Source organism: Mastigoproctus giganteus, chromosome 11 (genome assembly GCF_048544385.1).
Source record: "Mastigoproctus giganteus isolate SK-2022 chromosome 11, ASM4854438v1, whole genome shotgun sequence".
Lineage (NCBI taxonomy): Eukaryota > Metazoa > Arthropoda > Arachnida > Uropygi > Thelyphonidae > Mastigoproctus > Mastigoproctus giganteus.
In genome coordinates this window covers 56,672,130-56,692,882 of record NC_143585.1, presented here as the reverse complement: position 1 = coordinate 56,692,882, position 20,753 = coordinate 56,672,130, and the positions used below count along the sequence as shown (strand labels likewise).

The window sequence follows — 20,753 nt, the reverse complement described above, 5'->3', positions numbered from 1 at the left end:
AATATAGCATCTTTTATTAAAAGTATGACTCAAGTGATAAAAGGTTGGGAACCATTGCTCTAAATTACCTTTTTTTTTTCTTTTTTTTCTTCTTGCACATATATAAATATATTTTTCACAAATCTAAATATATTTATCATACAAATTTTAGAATACAGAAAACTTGCATAGTTGAACGAATTACAATAATTAATTATGCCATATACTAACCTGTAATGAATATTTTGTGGAGATTTGCCTCCAGTCAAACTTAACCAAGCACAGAGCTGAGAAAAGTGCAAAAAAGATCGAACAGCCTGCAACAGGCCCCGAGGATTGATATTCGCATCAAGCACTCTTCTCGGCAACATATGAACAGTCCACTGTTCCAATAATGTATATGACATTTCAGGTACCGATGATGTATCAACATTCTGAGTGCCTGAGGAAGACATACAGCAATCTGGATATTTGCAGTAGCATACTGTCTTTACTGTCATTAACAACCCTGCCAACCTTTGTATCATCTGCAAATTTAACATGCAAACTTGGACATTAAGCCTGATATACCTTCATCAATATCACTGATAAATTCACAAAACAACAATGGGTCCAGCACAAAAATTACTCTGTTTATTCTAAATTTTAATAATAAACATCCATATTAATTAGAAAAATATTATTTGTCTTACCTGCAACTTCACTAAGTTTAACTTCTGAGAAATCACAGGTAACATCTGGTAATCTGTAATTCTGAGGGTCATCAATCTCATATACAAGTTGTTCGGCAACTGTTCCAAAAGAAACAAGGCCTCCTGTTTTGGGAGGTTTTGTAATAATAAATCTTCCTTCTTCTGTACACTCAACAACAGGAAATCCAATATAATCCCTGAGAAACAAAACAGATGATTATAACCTGAAAGAAAGTATTAGAAATTCAGAATATCAGAGAAAAAGAAAGCATCAGAAACAAACAAACTTCAGTGTCCCTTCTAATACTAATTACAAAAGTTATGGTTGCTTTCATGAGCACAAAAATTTTCATTTCTTGATATTGAAAACAAGTATGAAAGAAGTAAAAAAAAAAAAAATGTTAAAAGTACAAAAAATGGTAGCCTTCCCAATACATAACAAAAAAAAAAAAAAAAAAAAAATGGAAAAGAGTTATTTTTTTCCCTTTTTCGATATGCTATGAAAGGCCATCAAAAAGAGTTACTTCAAAATGTGCTAAGATAATCAGTTTATTAGCTTAGAGTACATTAATAATGTACTATAAGCTAATGCTTTCTGTTCAAGGAACATGCCTTAGTGGGGGCACCGTCCCTTGAACAGAAAACAGGAAATACAAGAGCAAAAAGTTTAACATTATGGCATCCTGAAACATATATGTAGTCAAAGAAACACTTAAAAAACATTAGATATATTGAGACCTGACTGCACCATATGAAGCTAATTTACTCAGCATACCATAATGATTAAGAGAGAAAATACAAAAACATTATTTGTAATTTTTCAATTTGAAATCTTGGTAAGCATTATAAGAAATAAAGACAATTTACCCTGAATAACAAGCTCTTTCCAAAAAGGTTTAGTAAAGAATTTAATATAATTACTATATTTTCATGCCCTCTGAAAGTACTGGAAAATTTGAGAAATGTCTGTGGTTCCAAATTATTAGCAATGGCCACATGGTGCAAGGAAAGTTATGCACCAGCCAAAAAAAAAAAAAAAATAATAATAATAATAATAAAATAACAAAAAAATAAATAAAATAAAATAATAAGAATAAAATAATAATAAGAAGAAGTAGAAGAAGAAGAAAAATTAATAATAATAAGAAGAAAAATTAATAATAAGAAGAAAAAAAATTAATAAGAGAAAATGAAATGGACAACCTATGCCTTTCCCTCCTCTCGTAGGTGACCTTTCCAGCTGACCTTTGAATTTCCCCAAAACTGTCAGCCTCTACCACCCATGTAGGTAACTTATTCCAGTAATTTATAACTCGCTGGCTAAAATAAAATTTCCTGCAATCCAGTCTAAACATCTCCTCCCCGTAACTTGAAATTATGGCCCCTTGTTCTAGAATCATTTATAACCGTGAAAATTTTGTTGTTGTTGGTATTTGGCTTAAGAACATAAGGGCTACTGAGGCCAAATTGTGTCTGCTCATAGTTTATTTATACAGAATAGATGTTAAAATAAATACTCTTATGTAAGCCAATACATTTTAAGTAGATTACAATTTCTTCTATGTTTGCGTCATTTCCCAGGATATGAGTTAATCATGTGAGACATTCAGCCTAGAGACCGACCAAAAAGTGTTTGCCCGGATGGTTGAATATAAGGGAAAATCAAACACAAAATGCCTAACTGTAAGTTGACTGTCACGGGATGAACACTGGGGTGGGTCTTCTCCCAGTAGCAGGAACAGATGGGTACGATGAGTGTGTCCAATTCTGAGTCTTGCCAGTACCACTTCCTCTTGCCTGTTTCGTCGAAAGCCTGAGAGCCACAGCTTCAGTTCTTGTTTTATCTGGTTGAATAGATTTAAAATCCAGGGAGAAGCCGCAAGTGCAGATCAAGGAGCCGAAACTTTAAAAAAAAAAAGAACTTGTTAAAATTATTGAAGAGGGGTATTATGTGTTATACTTCTCAACAAGTTTGTAACATAGATGAAGCAGGAATTTTGTGGAAACGAATGCCTAAAAGAAATTTCATATTGAAAGAAGAAAAAAAACATGGCAGGTTTCAAAACAGTGAAGGATCGGTTGACTTTATTGTTGGGTGGTAACGCTGCGGGGGATTTAAAATTAATACTCCTTTTAGTTTATTTGGAAGAGGGCCAAAGTTCAACCCAAAATCGACACATTTTTCCAGATTAAATTTATAAATTAAATTAAATCAATTTAGATCAATTAAATTCATGATTTTAATTGGAATTTTAAGTTTAATTTTGATACTTAAGTAGTTATCACATAATTATATACGTATGTAATGCAGAATATTTTATATGTACAAATATTTGAATATTAAATATTGTGACAGACTTCTGTGCATCTTTTCACTACTGTTTATTATTGATTGGGAAATATCCTATGGCACTGACCGCAACTCACAAATATATGTTACCTTATGGGAATGCGGCGCTTGCTTAGCACAGATTCACTTAGCGCTCTGTTTTTCCGAAACAAATCAGCATTAAGCGGGGGTCATATATATATATATATATATATATATATATATATATATAGGGGTCCATAAACCTTTTTTGATTTTTGAAGGGGTCCGTAGATCTCAGTAGTTTGGGAGCCACTGCTCTAAATGTATAAGCAGCATTAAATGTTTAATGCATTTTGCTGCATTAAACATAACTGACTTTTCTGACTATCCTTGAAGTCTGTCCATGTCATTTTGAAAGAATGCTGCTATGCTAATCATTTATCACTCTTGTGATCTTTACATTACCGGTAAATTTTGAAATCATGTTCTCTATCCTTCATTGATGTCATTTATGAAAATCAGAAACAACACTGCTCCCAAAACTGATCCCTGGGGAGCCCACCTCTAATCCTATACCAACTTGAAGAGTAGCCATTAATCAGAATTCTCTGCCTCCTGCACTGCAACTACCTTGTAATCCATCTTGGAATCTTGGGATTCCAATATACTCCAGCTTATACAGTAACTTCTAATGGGGTGCTAAGCCAAATGGATTGCTGAAATAGAAATGAACAATGTGGTCTCTGTCACCACAACAATGACCTTTGAGGAGTTTGTATCTGCACAATGGACTCACAGATTTAGGCATGAGAGCAACTGTTTATCATGGTAAATAGAGAACTTTGAACAACACTCCAATGTATACCAGCTTTAATTCTGGTTTCAAAGTGTACATGAAGTGTAAGTGTTTCAAACTAATTTTTTGAATTTTTTTTGTCCATTTTCCCTCCAAAATGTGGCTAATTTTATCATTATCTATCTTTCTTTCTTCCTTCCTTCCTTCTATATCAATGATAAAGAAATCAAGAAGAAAATTACAAATTGTCCAGTCAATGAATTTTTAATATCCTCTCACACTCTAACTACTTCTTTTTGATTGTTTGCCCATTAAAACAAATTTCACCCATTAAAAGAATCTTACTATGCATATATTCAAACTTATATATCATGTTACTCTTCATAAGACAGAATTATTTTTATATTATTCACAAAACAGAACAATAAACTAAACTAGCAAATATAAATGTGCAAAGCATGTTGAAATGAAAATAAATAATTACCAGTCAGGTACTTCATGCCAATCAGTAAATATTCCTCCTACTGACTGTGCTCCACATTCTATAAGATGACCTGCCAAACTATAATTTCATAAAATAATATAATACTTGGTTTATTTTTATTAGTTTTATGCTTTTAAAAACTTAGTACATAAACTATTTTTAAAGAAAAATAAAATTAGAATAGTTCATATATTTACAGGTCAACTGTCACTAATCCGTCAGCATTGGGACCTGTGGGCTGCCGGATTAGTGAGTTTGCCGAATTACTGGTGGTTATTTTAGCACATACAGTTTACCCAACAGCTAACCACCTCATCCTACCTTTAACACGTTGACTGCCAAGCTAGTTTAAGAAAAACATTCCCCAAGGACCAAAAAATATTTAGCAAATAATTTGATTAGTAATTCTAAAATAAATATTGTAATGTCAGTGTTGTCGTTTTTTTCACTTAAAATATCAAAAAAAAAGGGGTCTTTTTTACGTCGCATATATGTGGCCGATGTGACCCAGTAGGTTACTTTATTTCTTGAGAAGCCGTGTGACAAGCCATCACACGCATGTGTGGCCACATACGTGTGACGCTATTACGGCATACATATGAAGGTCGTTTGTGATTAGTTTATTGCATGCAGTTTTATTGCAGCGAGCGCTGCAATAAAACTAATTGCGATAAAATAAACTCTCAAACATCGTAATAAGTTTGTCAGTTATTGGTTAGTTATTTGGTTTTTAGGAGCATTAGCAACTAAGGCCATATTGCTCTGGGATATGCGGTGGTCATTCCCTAACCTTTCCGCATCCTCCGTATTTGGTGGTGACGGGCTCGAACCCCAGTCTAATCAAGAAGCATGTGCTACGCACTGCTGCTCCTTCCCACCTGGCTATGGAGGTGCTGAGTTTGTCGGTATTGTTAGAGATTTTGTGAAAACAAGTTTGTTAGCACGTTGTTTTAGCCATAATATTGTGTTTTTTCTGCAAGTTTGTTATTTGTTATTAATAATAATATGGTCGACCTGTATTAAGTACTGCTTAATATGATTATTTGGAAATCACACTCTGATTCTATTAACCAAAAAACAGGTATGGAAGCCACACTTAATTCAGCAGTAGTAGCATCCCATTTTTAATAAGGATATCAACATGGCACCTGATGGGTGCTCATCTTTTTAATATTTGGGAAATTTTTGGGTGTTTTTTGAATTCTGCTTGAACAGTATTAATATTTCATCTTTTTCTCATCAATCCATCTTTTTCTTGATGGATTGCAATGCTAACTTTTTAATAAATATATTAAAATTTTTAAAACAAGCTGCATTTGTTTTACACTTTTTATTTATACCAAAATTTTTTTAAAAAACACATTACACATACAATAAAAGCATCAGTCTCTCAATCACTTCCATTCTCTGATTTAACCCCAGGGGCTCACATCTGGTGAGTATGGGCTTGGCACACACAGGGTCCTAAGCTGGATAGCATCATTCTTCTCTTTCTTGGTGATTCCTTTCTACTTCTGATTCTCTCTCTCTCTCTCTCTCTCTCTCTCTCTCTCTCTCTCTCTCTCTCTCTCTCTCTCTCTCTCTCTCTCTCTCTCAGGGTAACTCGGAAATTTTTTTTTGGCTGGTGCAGCATAAGCCTCAGGCTTCCTTGCACCATATGGCTAATAATTATTATAATAATAATAATAATAAAAAAGGCCAAGTTCATGAAATTTCAAACTATGTATATTTCTGCAATGTTATGTTTATAAATATTATTAAAAAATTAAAAAAAAAAAAACTATGTATATTTGAAACTATTGGTTACTTCCATTTTCAGGCTTATTTTATAATTTTTTTCAAATTTGGCCCCCTTCACAGTGTGTGAAAGTTGAAATTCTGTATATTGCTTTTCTCAGAGTAGAGTAATGGCCATATTGAGAAAAGACGAGGCTTTATATTATCATCTTTATGCTATGCAAACAACGATACATCTTTCAAAAAAACTAGGGTATGTTGGTAGATGTTTATTTGTATAGTGGGAGAGCAAAAACAAGTAATCTAAAATTTTTAAACAAATACAGTATTGGTGCTTGTCTAGTACCAAGCCATTCTTTGTGCAAAGTCCAAATCATTGCAAAACCAGTCGCAGGACACTTGACAGTTCCCACACCTAATTTCTGCATGAAAATCTTAAGAAAAGATTAGAAATATTTTTTTCTACCTTCCTAAATATAGTCAAACTTTTGACTATATTTAGGAAGGTAGAAAAAATTTTAGATTTTTAATCATTGATTAACAATTAACACACAAATGTTATTTTCAAGGATCAGTGGTTAGGTCATCCATTTAAGATAAAGAAGATCATCCATTTTGCATTCAGAAAATAACAATGAAATATCACAGAGATCAACTCCTTGAATGCCTTTTATGTCACAGTTTATAACATCAGCAATATTTTTTACCTTTTTGTTTCTATTCTTCATCTTATAGTGTGTTTTCTTCATTCGCATCATTTAACATGTTACTTTAACTTCAACTGAACAGTCAGTTGATTCAGCAGCAATTAATGCTAATCGGTTACAGTTTAGAGTAGCAGGTATAGGGAAGCATCCTGCTAGTTCTCCTCCCATGCAGGGCAAGCATATGATTGCATCAACATATGTGATGTCCAAACTGAAGCTTTAATTGACTTAGGAGCTGAGATTAACATAATAATTACAGAACTCTGTGATAAGATTAGGGATGGAAAGGATTTTATCAAGGAAGTCAATGCTCTCACAGCCATTCCAGATCCTCATGCCTTCTTGTGGTGCTCTTGCCATGAATCAGCTAACTGAACTCTATTTACAACTTGCTGGGTGCCCTGCTTCCGTTGGTCATCAATTTTATGTTGTGGACCACTTATATCAGTTGGGATATCATGTGTTATTGAGTGAGACATTTTTAGTTTAATATAAAGTCACCATCAGTTATCCCAAAGGTCAGCTCAAGATAATTGAGTTCACTATTCCTATTAGTTCAAGGCCAACTGCCATGGAAGAATCAGATAACTTAGCTAAGGCAATGGTAGACAAGGAAGTCCAGGTTCAAGAATCTGCCACAGGTCAAAGTCGTGCTCTGTCTGTCTGTCTGTCTGTCTGTCTCTCTCTCTCTCTCTCTCTCTCTCTCTCTCTCTCTATGTGTGTGTGTGTGTTAAGGCTAACTTAAATAAATGGGATATTGCTACTTTGAGAGGTCAGCAGAAGGATAACAACTTGAAAGAACTGCAGGCCAGATTAAGCAGCGAATGTGAATTGGAAGAAATTTATCTGGATGCTGATAACATTATAAGAAAAAGGTCAAATGTTGCTAGATCATGTGATCCTATTCTAGCAACACTGGAAATGATTTCATGGTTGTTAGTATTGGTAACAGTATTAGTTAGTAGCGGAAAATGATACAAGGTAGAAAGTTTATACACCATCAGCCAAAAAAAAAATTCCTATTTCACCTATCCAATCTCTCCAATAGTTTGTCTAGTTCTTGAATTTATTTAATCTCTCCACTTCCACAACAACAGATGGAAGTTTCAAATTAATTGGAAGAGGTGGGTCCACGCAATTGTTCATTAATGTGTTAATGAATTGAAAGACTACACTATTATATCACTTGGTAGACTAAGTAATTTATTATTGAAATTATACAATTTTAAAGGAATTGAACCACCTCAATGCCACACTTAAGCTATTTATGACTAAGTTTTGGAAACTGACTGTTTCAGGTATTTGGGCATGTGGGGATAGAACTGTTTGAGGAGTGGTCTTACAAGTTTTCAATTTGATAAGGATATTTGCTTATTTATAATACAATGTATTCTAATTATGTTATAGTCCTTTACATGTACAATTTTTATATAATTATTACAATTTTGATCATAATTTAATTAACTGGTAAATTAATAAATAAAAATAGTTTATGAAATATCCCTAGACTTATTCTCAAAACTATTTAGAAGGGATTACCTGTTAATTGATCCTGGCATGCAGTCTCTTGGCAGAACACTAGAGTGGAAAGAGCAGATTGGCTGATTATAGTATTAGTATTAGCAAATGATGCAAGAAAGCAAGATTATTTAGCATCAGAAAAAAAAAAAAAAAAAAAAACCCTTCCCTTTTCATCAAATCCATCCCCTCCAAAGGTTTGTCTCATTCTTCATTTAATTTATTCAAGCTTTCCACTTCCTCAACATCTGATGGAATTTTGTTCAGGCAATCAACCACCCACTGGCTAAAGGGAAACTTCTGTACATCTATTATGCAACTATCCTTCCTCAACTTGAATTTATGTCCTCACAAGTGCCCAATCTCCAGAAACTGCAATTTGCAGAACTGAAGCCTTCCTTGGTAACAGTAAATTGCAGCACCTTCAGACTAGGCACCTTCGAGGTGATTTGACTGAGGTGTATAAGGCCTTGAATGGTTTGAGCAGGCTCAATGTTGATGGGATTCTTCCTCTTGCTCAGATTACTCACCTGAAGGGACATAAATTCAAATCGATGAATGATGACTGTAGAATAGATGTGCCGAAATTTGCCTTTCGCCAGCGGGTGGTTGATTGTTGGAAACTTCCATCTGTTGTAGTGGAGGTTGACAACTTAAATAAGTTCAAGACAGAACTAGACAAACATTTGGAGTAAATGGATGGGTGAAATGGGAAGGTTTTTTTTTTTTTTTTTTGGCTGATGCCATATAAGCTTGCTTTCTTACATCATATGCCTCTACTAATGCTATATGCAGTACTCAAGAAGGGGCCTAACCATTATCTTATACAATGGGATAATCACTTCCTTGTCCCTGCTAGCAAAGTTCCTGTATATCATAGACACAGCTCCATGAATTGTACTGGCAGCCAGTCTACATGCTCAAACTTCTTATCCAATACAATTATCCTCCTCAGGTCTTTTCCATTTTCCATTACTCTGAGAGTGTAGTACCTCACAGTTGGTACATTAATCTGGAATTACAGCTACCCTCATGCAATACTTGGCATTTTTCAATGTTAAACTTCAATTCCCATTTCAGTGCCTTCGTAGCCAGGTGGGAAGGGGCAGTAGTGCGTAGCACACGCTTTCTTGATTAGACCGGGGTTCAAGCCCATGACCACCAAATACGGAGGATGCAGAAAGGTCAGGAAATGACCACCACATATCCCCGGAGCAATATGGCCTTAGTTGCTAATGCTCCTAAAAACCAAAATAACAATAACAATTCCCATTTCTCAGCCAAACTACCTAATTTTTCAAGTAGCATACAATCAGTAGCATACAATCATTACTGTCATTAACCACACCACCCCCGCGCCAACCTTATTATCATCTGCAAATGTAAATATTAAACTTGATATATCTTCATCAATATCATTAAATACAGAAAGCAACAAGGGCCAAGCACTGAACCCTGATAACTTCAGTCCATGAACAGCGATATCCATTGATAACAACTCTCTGTCTTCTCCCACTCAAACATCTCTTTATCCATAGCAGAAACTTGTCCATAATGACACATCTGTACAGAAATCTTTTATGTGCAACAGTATCAAAAGCTTTCCTGAAATCCAAGTATATGATATCCAATATTATTTTTTGCATCTAGTTCCTTTGTTACTGCATCATTGTACTCAATCAGATTGGTCAGACAAGATCGCCCCTTCACAAACCCATGCTGTGACTGAAGTATAACTGCACTCCTGTCTAGATGTTCCAGCATTCCTTCTTTAACTAGTGACTCCATTATATTTTCCCTGGAACAGAAGCTAAGAGGTCTGTAATTACTCTTGTCACTCGTTGGTCCCCCTTTGTGAATTGGGGATACATGCGCACATCTGTAGTCCAAAGGGACTTCCCCAGAATCCAAAGATGCTCTCATAATTATAGCTAAAGGTTTGCTTAGGTTTGCCTAAAGCTAAAGGTTTGCCTCTCTTGATATAATTGGATAGATCCCATCCATCCCCAGGTGCCTTTCTTACATTTAATTTCAGCAATTTCTTCTTCACCTTCCTGTCAGTTATTACAAAATCATTTAGCTTTCTGGTAGAGCTATGTATGTAATGCAAAATACTCATTGTTTGTCAGCAACATGAGTAGGATCAACAGTCAAACTATCGATATCAAGAAGACTAGTGTGATTCATCCCCTTCCTTCTGATGTTTATATAAGAAAAGAAGTCTTTGCTATTTTTCTTTGTATCCTTTGCCAACGATTTCTCATAATCTGCTGTAGTTTGCCTAAATATCCTTTGTGACTTGATTGCAGACTAGTTTATATCTACTATAGGCTTCTGTATCACCCTGATAACTTATTTGCATCGTCTACTCTGCAACTAGTCTCATTAGGTCATCTGATATCCACTTAGATCTAAGCCTTGAACATTATTTCTTAGTTGGTATGAAAAGCCTAGTAGTCTTTATAAATATTTTCCTGAATGTTTCCTATTTAGAATTTTCTGATGGTACTATCATTAGATGGACCCACTGTATAGAATTTAAAAACTGTCTGAAACCACTAAACCCTTCCCTTTACACTTGATGGTAGTTTCATCTTTAAATAAATCCCCCATCAATACATCTGACCACTGCCACTTAGTGGTTGCTTTAATTGCATCCCTCATTATAAAACCTCATTATAATCCCTCATTATAAAACATTCTGATTTATTGGCCCACTCTATTTCTCTGTACAGTTGCTCATTGTGCTCATTGGATCATCAGGCCTATAACACACTCCTATCTAGATGTTATCTAGACTCCTACTCTCATTTTTGCTTTCTCAGTGCTTATGTCACAGCAGACTGACTTAACATTACACTGGCCACCCATATCAAATGGATGAAATGCCTTAGCTTTTATATGCTTCTCAACTAAGAGCATAACCTCCCACCCCTCCTATCCTGTCTAACCTTCCTGTGCAAGTTGTACTCCCCATATTCAAATTTTGCATTCCGTATATCTGAGTGTCATCATGTCTCTGATATCCCCACAATGTCATTTCTTGACTTGACCAGCACTTCAAATTCATCAGATTTATTTACTATGTTCCTAGCATTGGTGTGCATGCAAGTAAACGTGTACCTGTTCTTACTCTCAGTTAACAGTAATACAGCCCATGTATTTATCTGTTCCATGATGACTCGTTGCAGGCCTTGAAATCCTTAGCACCTTGCTTTCCAGGTTGCTGCACTTTACAATAGAATTTTCCAATGCAAGAATCACGTCTCTAAACCACCTAACACTGCACAATAGCATCAGCAAATATTCTTGCACAATTTCTGTTTAAGTGTATCCCATCCCTATAGAAGCAGTCTTCTCCTGTTAAGAAACATCAACCATGCTGCAAAAAATTCTATCCCATGACCTGATAGTATCCAATCAAACTGCCTGATCAATTTGATTGGATACTATGATGTGGCCACAAAGGAACTGTATGCAAAAAAATAATTTTGATATATACTTGAATTTTAGGAAAGCTTTTGATACTGTTTCACACTGAAGACTACTGAACAAGTTGGAGTAGTAAGGCATTAAGGGCAAGTTGCTACAATGGATAAAAGGATGGTTGAGTGGGAAGACAGAGAGTGGTTATCAATGGACGCTGCTCTTCATGGACTAATGTTATTAGCGGAGTTCCCCAGGGGTCCACTGGGCCCATTGTTGTTTCTGTATTTATCAATGATATTGATGAAGGTATATCAGGCTTAATGCCCAAGTTTGCACACAACACAATACGAAGGTTGGCATTGTTGTTAATGATAGTACACTACTGCAATAGAAACTAGAAAAGTTGAGCAGATGGGCTGAGAGGTGGCAACTGCAGTTTAACATTGACAAATGCAAAGTACTGTACATGGGTAGAAATAAACACAGAGTAACATACCAACTGTGAGGTACTATTCTCAGGGTAGTGGAGATTGAAAAAGACCTGGGGGTAATTGTGCAATCAGATATGAAGTTTTCCGAGCAGTGCAGACAGGTTGCAAGAGTAGCTCATTGAGTCTGATCAATGATATATACGAATTTTGCCAGCAGGGATAAGGAGGTGATTATCCCCTTGTATAAGGAAATGGTCAGGCCACAACTTTAGTGCTGCATACAGGTCTGGAGGCCTCATTTTAGGAAAGATGTTGAGCTACTAGAACAAGTACAGAGAAGGGCAACAAGATTAAGAATGGAGAAAAGGGTTGCTGTTACCAAGATAGGCTTAAGTTCTGCAAATTGCAGCATCTGGAGACTAGGAATTTGCAAGCTGATCTGATTGAGGTGTATAAGGCCTCGAATGGTTTGAGCAAGCTCAATGCTGATGGGATTCTTCCTCTTGCTCAGATTCTGCACCTGAGGGGGGGGGGATAAATTCAAATTGTGGAAATACAGTTGCAAAATAGATGTGCACAAATTTGGCTTTAACCAGCAGGTGGTTGATTGCTGGAACAAACTTCCATCTGTCATTGTGTAAGTTGACAGTTTAAATAAATTCAAGGCTGAACTAGACACACTTTTGGAGTGAATGGATAGATGAAACGGGGAAGGGGATTTTTTTTTTTTTTTTTTTTTTTGTGGCTGATGCTATAAAAGCTTGCTTTCTTGCATCATATGCCTCTACTAATGCTATTACTAATGAGCCTTGCACAATCTCTCCAAGGCCAAATTGATTGACAAGACTCTTGTCATGTACTCCCTTCTATCAAGTCTGGGCAGAATTGCAGGCACTTTCAAATTCAACTCTAACTTATGACTTTTCCTCAACATTGTCCTGTACTTGTTAAGTACAGCAGATCTACTCTTAATGTCATTAGTGCCAAAATGTGATACTGTATATAATAGTATCATATTTTGTGGCCTTAAAAGATGATATATATACTCTATATATGTTGGAATTGACTTGATATAGCCAATGGGTGGTTGTTGCATGGCAAACTTAGTGAATTTTGGGTACAGGAATATATTATGGAGGGAAATTAGGATGGTTCTGAGGTTGGGGAAAGGACTGGTTTTGTGAGTATATCCACGGATATATCTAAACTTTTTAATCTGTTATGGATTATTAGATGAACATGAAGTAAGTTATAATTCAGTGTGTTATCCTACTATAAAATTTAAGTTAAATTTAATTAAATTACAATGTCCATAAAAAGTTTAAGTGTTTTGGATTAAGGCAGTTCAATTCCTTTAAAATTGTATCATTTCGATAAAAAATTACTTAATCTACCAAGTCATATAATAATGTAGTCTCTATTAATTCATTAACAGATGGAAGTTTGTTCCAACAATCAATCACTTGCTGGCTAAAGGCAAATTTCTGGACAACCATTCTGTAACCACCCTTCCTCCATTTGAATTTATGCCCTCTCAATATGCATAGTCTGAACAGGACAAAAAATACTATCAGCACTGAGCTTGCTCAATCCATTCAAAGCCTTAAACATTCAATCAAATCACATCGCAGATGCCAGATTCTGCAATTTGCAGAATTGAAACCTTTCTTGGTAACAGCACCCTTTTGTTTACCTCAACAATATCATTGCCCTTCTCTGTACTCATTCCAGCAGCCCTACATCCTTCCTAAAATGAGGCCTCTAGATCTGTATGCAGTACTTAAGATGTGGTTTGACCATTGTCTGCAGGATCATCTAGACAAGAATTCAGTTATAGCTCAGACGCAGCATGGTTTTGTTAAGGGCAGGTCTTGCCTGACCAATTTGATTGGATACTATAATGTAGTCACAAAAGAACTGGATGCAGGGAATAACTTTGATATTATATATTTGGATCTTAGAAAGGCTTTTGATACTGTTGCACATGGAAGACTGCTGCACAAATTGGAGCAGTGTGGCATTGGAGGCAAATTGCTGCTATGGGTAAGGGGATGGTTGAGTGGCAGAAGACAGAGAGTGGTAATCAATGGACACTGCTCAACGTGGACTAATGTTATTAGTGGAGTTCCTCAGGGTTCAGTGTTGGGTCCGTTGTTGTTTTCGGTGTTTATGAATGATATTGATGATGGGATATCAAGTTTAATGTCCAAGTTTGCAGATGATACAAAGGTTGGCAGGGTTGTTAAGGACACTACTGACGCTATGCTGCTGTAACAGGATCTGGAAAGGTTGAACAGATGGGCTGAGAGGTGGCAAATGAAGTTTAACATTGACAAATGTAAAGTACTACATATGGAAAACAGTAACCCTAGAGCAACGTATCAACTCTGCGGTACTACACTGACAGTGGTGGAGAATGAAAAGGACCTGGGGGTAATTGTGCAGGCAGATATGAAGTTCTCTGAGCAGTGCAGACGAGCTGCAAGAGTAGCTCATGGTGTCTTGTCAATGATATACAGGAATTTTTCTAGCAGGGATAAGGAGGTGATTATTCCCTTGTATAAAGCAATGGTTAGGCCACATCTTGAGTACTGTATACAGGTCTGGAGGCCTCATTTCAAGAAGGATGTACAGCTGCTGGAACGGGTACAGAGAAGGGCAACAAGATTAGTGAATGGAACAAAGGGTTGCTCTTACGAAGAAAGGCTTAAGTTTTGCAAATTACAGTCTGGAGACTAGGCACCGGCGAGGTGATCTGATAGAGGTGTATAAGGCTTTGAATGGTTTGAGCATGCTCAATGCCAATGGGATTCTTCATCTTGCTCAGAATAATCACCTCAGAGGGCATAAATTCAAATTGAGGAAGGACGGATGTCAGATAGATGTGCGGAAATTTGCCTTTGGCCAGCGGGTGGTTGGTTGGTGGAACCGACTTCCATCACTTGTTGTTGAAGTTGATAGCCTAAACAAATTTAAAGCTCAACTGGACAGGTATTTCGAACGAACGGAGGGGTGAAATGGGAGTGGTGTGTTTTTTTTTTTTTTTTTTTTTTTTGGCTGATGCTGAATAAGCTTGCTTTCTTGCATCATATGCCTCTACTAATGCTAATGCTAATGCTTATACAATGGAATAATCACTTCCTTATGCAGCAAAAATTCCTGTATATCATTGACAAAACCCCATGAGCTGTCCTGGCAGCCTATCTGCACTGCTCAGAAAATTTCATATCTGACTGCACAATTACCCTCAGTTCTGTTTCATTTTCCATTACTCTGAATGTATTACTACACAGTTAGTACGTTACTCTTGGGTTACTGCTACCCATATACAGTACTTTTTGTTTGTCAATGTTAAACTTCAATTGCCATTTCTCAGCCCATTTCCCTATTTTTTCTATATTACAGTAGCATACTGTCATTACTGTCATAACCACCCTGCCAACCTGGAAAACCTGATAAACCTTTATCATAGTATCCAATCAAATTGGTCAGACAAGATTACCCCTTAACAAACCTATTTTGTGTTTGAAGTATAACTGCTCTCCTGTGTAGATGGTTCTACACTACTTCTTTAACCGGTTGGTTGAGTTTTATTGGCGCATCAGCAACTTAGGCTATAATGCGCAAAAATCTTGTCAAAAAAATTAGTAAAAACATTCAGTGACCTAATGAATTAGGTCACTAAATCAGGATATAAAAACAAGTATAAACTGTAAAAGACAAATATCAGTAAAAAGTAACAATAGTAAATCTTAAAATAATGTTTTTTAAATATGAGTAAAAAGGTTTACTGATTTTAGGAAACTAAAAATAGCAGACACATGGTCATTGTCGGATAAAATCTGACTGAGTGTATATGGCTCAATCAGATGGTTAAAAGCGGTAAAACGAGCATTTCTAAAACTGGTACAGTCACATAAAATATGTTGGACCGATAAAATGGTGTCGCACTGCTCGCACATAGGAGGGTCATCAGCCCTCATCAAAAAGGAGTGTGTAATATGACAGTGTCCTATGCGGAGCCGAGCAAGAACAACTTCCTCTTTGTGATCCCTGCGTAAGCTGGACCGCCAAGGATGGATCACAGGCTTAATTCGACATAGTTTGTTTCTCGTAATCAGTCGATGCCACGAATATTGCCACTGAGATTGTAAATTATTACGGATCACTTGCCTGTAGTCTGTATAGGGGACTAACAGATCAAGATTATCCGTCAGGGCTACCGATTTGGCTGCAGGGTCAGCCAAATCATTTCCTCTAATCCCGATGTGACTGGGGATCCAGCAGAAGCGGATATCGAATCCACTTACATAGAGGCGGTATATTATCTGCTGAATTCGGGACAGGGTTGGATGATTAGTGTGTGACATCGCTGTTAAAGCCTGTAGTGCACTCATTGAATCGGCATATATAATACACCGTTGGCAACGGTGTTTTCTTATGTGATCTAGAGCTAACTCTATGGCATGCAGCTCTGCAGTGTAAATGCTGCAGTCAAGGGGTATCTGCTCTGATATGGTATTATTTGGAAAGACAGCAGCAGATCCCACATACGATTCTGACTTCGAGCCGTCTGTGTAAACTGGCAAGAAGTCAGAATGTTCTGCACGGTGTTGTGAATAGAGCTGTAGGTAGACAGAATCTGGAGTATTAGACTTCATCGCGATCTTGAGCGAGAAGTCACATGCTGGTGTTTGTGCATGCCAGGGTGGAAGGGGCTCCTTTGGTGATCGAGCGACCTTGTCTACCGAGATGTTAAGCTCATTGAGTAGCTCTTGAACACGAATGCCGAATGGGCGATTGGCGGTCCGTCGTGTGTTATAAAGATTTTCCCATCGTGGCTCGAAAATGGATGTCCACGTGGGATGGTCCGGCAGGGACTTCAGCTTGAAGGCATATTGTAGAGACAACTGCATTCATCGAAGCAACAAGGATGGTTCATTTGCTTCGACATACAGACTTTGGACAGGTGATGTTCTGAATGCATCAGTAGCAATACGAATGGCTTGGTGATGGATGGGGTCAAGCCAACGAACAGCGCTATTTCTGGCAGATGCATACACCTGAGACCCATAATCTAATTTTGAGCGTACAAGTGCACGGTATAGACGTAGTAGAGTGCATCAGTCTGCACCCCAAGAGGTAGAAGAGAGAGAGCGGAGGATGTTAAGCCCTCTCGTACACTTTGTACGTAGCTGACGAATGTGTTGAACAAATGTCAACTTTTTGTCAAAAATGAGTCCCAGGAATTTCGCCTCTGATACAACTGGAATGGTGCTTTGTCCAAGTCGTAATTCAGGCTCGGGGTGGAGGTTACATTTGCGACAAAAATGGATGCAAACGGTCTTCTCCGGTGAGAACCATTGGCCGTGGCCCAGGTGTTAACACAGTCAATAGCTCGTTGCAGTTGTCTCTCAATAACCCTCATATTGCATGATTGAGAGAATATGCTGAAATCATCGACATAGAGTGCACTATTTATAGTTGGAGGAAGTTGTTCAGAAATAGAATTTATTTTAATGGCAAAAAGCGTAACACTTAAGACAGATCCTTGTGGTACCCCCTCCTCTTGGCAAAAAGGCCGCGAAAGGGAGGATCCTACATGAACTTGGAAATAACATTAGGATAAAAAATTTTTAATAAAAATGGGAAGGTGGCCTCTCAGACCGAGATTGTAAAGGTCTTTTAAAATACCAAATCTCCAAGTTGTGTCGTATGCTTTTTCCATGTCAAAGAAGATGGACACCAAGTGTTCTCTTTTTAGGAAAGCATCACGGATTGATATTTCCAGTCTAATTAAGTGGTCCAGTGTGGACCTGTTTCTTCGGAAGCCGCACTGAAAGAGGGAGAGAAGGTCATTCGATTCTAAATACCATAAGAGACGAGCATTGACCATTCTCTCCAATATTTTGCACAGACAGCTGGTCAGAGCAATAGGACGATAGTTTTTTGGAATTTAGGATCCTTTCCCGGCTTAGCAAAAGCAAGTATAGTTGCCTTGCGCCAGGTATCCGGAAAGTGCTCTTCAAGGAAGATTCTGTTATACATGAAAAGTAAACAGTCCATGGATTCTGGTGAAAGATGTTTGATCATTTCATAATGGATGTTGTCTGGTCCAACAGCGGTAGCCTTTGTACGGGCAAGTGCTGTTTTTAGCTCGTGGATAGTAAATGGCCCATTATATGGGTGGGAACCTGTGAACTTAAGGGCCTCATTTTCAGTGTTGCGCTTTAAGACCAGAAACTCTGGGGAGTGAGATGACGTTGCAGAGATGTTAGAAAATGTTTCCCCAAGAGCATTGGCTATTGCAGTAGAGTCTGCAATAGTACATCCATTATATTCAAGGGCCAATGAGGGGTGTGCTGTGTGTTTACCCTTCATTTTCCGGATTTTTTCCCAGACCACCTTAGTACTAGTGGACTGAGTAATTGATGAAGTAAAACAGATCCACGATTCCTTTTGACTCTGACGACGGATGTAGCGTGCTTTGGCTCGTGCACGTTTAAAGGCTATAAGGTTGGTCGTGGTAGGATATCGGCGGAATATCCCCCACGCTTTGTTTTGAGCCTTTTTGGCTGCTGTGCATTGTGAATTCCAACAAGGTTTGGGAAATGGTGGAAACCGGGCAGATGATTTTGGAACAGCATTCGCAGCTGCTTGGACAATATTTTCTGTGATGTACTTAACTGCATCATTGATAGGCTCCTGACTGACTGTGCTAAGATCAAAATTTGCCTGATGTTGGAAGGCAGTCCAGTCAGCCTGATCAATCTTCCACCGTAGTAACCTGAAGGGAAGACAAGGTCTCCCACTGTGTAACGAGGTTATCACAGGGAAGTGATCACTTCCGTATGGATTCTCCTCCACTTCCCAAGTGAGTGAAGGGAGTAGAGAAGGGGAGCAGATAGAGAGATCAATGGCAGAAAAAGTACGGGTAGGCATGTGGAAGAAGGTATTTGTTCCAGTATTTAGAAGGGAAAGGTCATTGTCATTTAGCATATGCTCTATGACTCGTCCCCTTCCATTGATGTTAGCACTACCCCACAGGGTGTTATGTCCATTAAAATCCCCGAGAAGTAAGAAAGGGGAAGGCAACTGCATTAGAAGATCATCAAGGTCTTCCTGGGAGATGTCAGTCCCAGGTGGCAAATAGATAGAGCAGACGGTTAATAAAAATCCCACGGTAAGGCGAATTGCAACAGCTTCTATGCTAGTTGTAATTAGCAAGGGCTGCACTGGGGTCTGGTTACCCACAAGGATAGCCACTCCCCCATGTACAGAGCCATCCGCAATTCTATCCTTTCGAAAAAATGTGATGTTGTGCATGGTGGGATCATCATTTGACTTTAGATATGTCTCCTGCAAGCAAAAGCAAACTGGCTCGTGCTTTTGCAGGAGGGCCTTGATGTCATCAATATTTCGCCGGAATCCACGACAATTCCATTGTAGGAATTTAGCCATTATTTTGGCTTGGTGGGTCCATCAGGCGGCTTCCGAGGTGCTGAGGGCTTACTTTTATCAGTCTTGGGTTTATCTTTTTTGGGGAAGAATGGACGCTGTCCCGTGTCCATTTCTTCCTCCACAAAGAGTTCCAAGACTGAATCTTCGGGTACCTCTTTCTGCTCGACATCCATCTTTTCTTGGGTACTAGTGGGGGGGCTTCCCCTTTCTTATTCTTTTCTTTCATAATTACCTTTGTTACTTGTGGAGCATTAGGAGGTATCGATATAGGAGTGGCAGCTGATTGGTCCTTTTGTGCAGGTTTTTGAGAACTTAAGAGATACCGCGCGATGGGAGTGAAAGACTCCTTTGGAGGAATGGTCATGTCCGTCTGAGTTCCGACGGAACATCTCCCTGCTACCTTCTGGGCGTAGGTAGGTTTCTTGATATTCAGGGGTTTGACTGATTTCCTTGCCTCCTGGTATGATATATTTAGCTCTGCCTTCAGCCGTTGAATCTCTTTTTCTTCTTTCCACCTCTGGCATGCTCGTGAGTAGGCCGGGTGTTCTCCCTCATAGTTAATACAGGTGGGTTTTGCGGCTGAACATGCTGTTGTTTCGTGGACCTTTGCACCGCATCGAGCGCATGCAAGGACTCCACGGCAGGCCATTTGAGAATGTCCATACTTCTGGCATTTAAAACACCGTAAAGGGTTCGGAACGTATGGACGTACTGAACAATTGAGGTATCCAGCTTTAATCTCGTCAGGAGGTTTAGGAGAGTTAAAAGTCAGGATAACGCTCCTGGTTTTAACAATTTTTCCATCCCTCTGCGCAGTGATTCTCTAGACGGCAATGACTCCCTGTGGTTTTAATTCGGAGCAGATTTCCTCCTCGGTTACGTCGAGAAGGTCCCGCTCCGAAATGACACCTCTCGATGGGTTGAGTGTTCTGTGTGGTGTCACTATTATAGGGATTCCTCCGATTGATGTTGTTCGGAGTAGATGTTCAGATTGCTTGTCATTTTTAGTTTCAATCAAAAGGTCTCCAGAAAGAAGCCTCTTAACTGATTTGGGTGAACCTGCTAACCCGTCTAACCCTTTCTGAATAAAAAAGGGCAACATTTTACCAATCGGTGTTTCATTGGTAGAATGCATAATTAAGAACCTTGGGACAGGCCCTGATGGTAATTCCGTTTGCTGCCTCTTTTTAACAATAATGCTATTTGTA

General features: G+C 38.0%; 1 protein-coding gene across 3 annotated transcripts in view; it reads right to left on the bottom strand.

Moving 5' to 3' along the window:
• LOC150078025 (uncharacterized) overlaps window positions 1–20,753 on the bottom strand; it is a 442,574-nt gene that overhangs the window by 255,854 nt on the left and 165,967 nt on the right. For all 3 annotated transcript variants that reach the window (XM_090384338.1, XM_090384339.1, XM_090384340.1), the window contains exons 7-8: window positions 4,263–4,340; window positions 672–868 (exon numbers count right to left, since the gene is read on the bottom strand). In XM_090384338.1, the coding sequence (XP_090240464.1) occupies window positions 672–868; window positions 4,263–4,340 (275 nt within the window). The remainder of the gene's footprint in view (window positions 1–671; window positions 869–4,262; window positions 4,341–20,753) is intronic.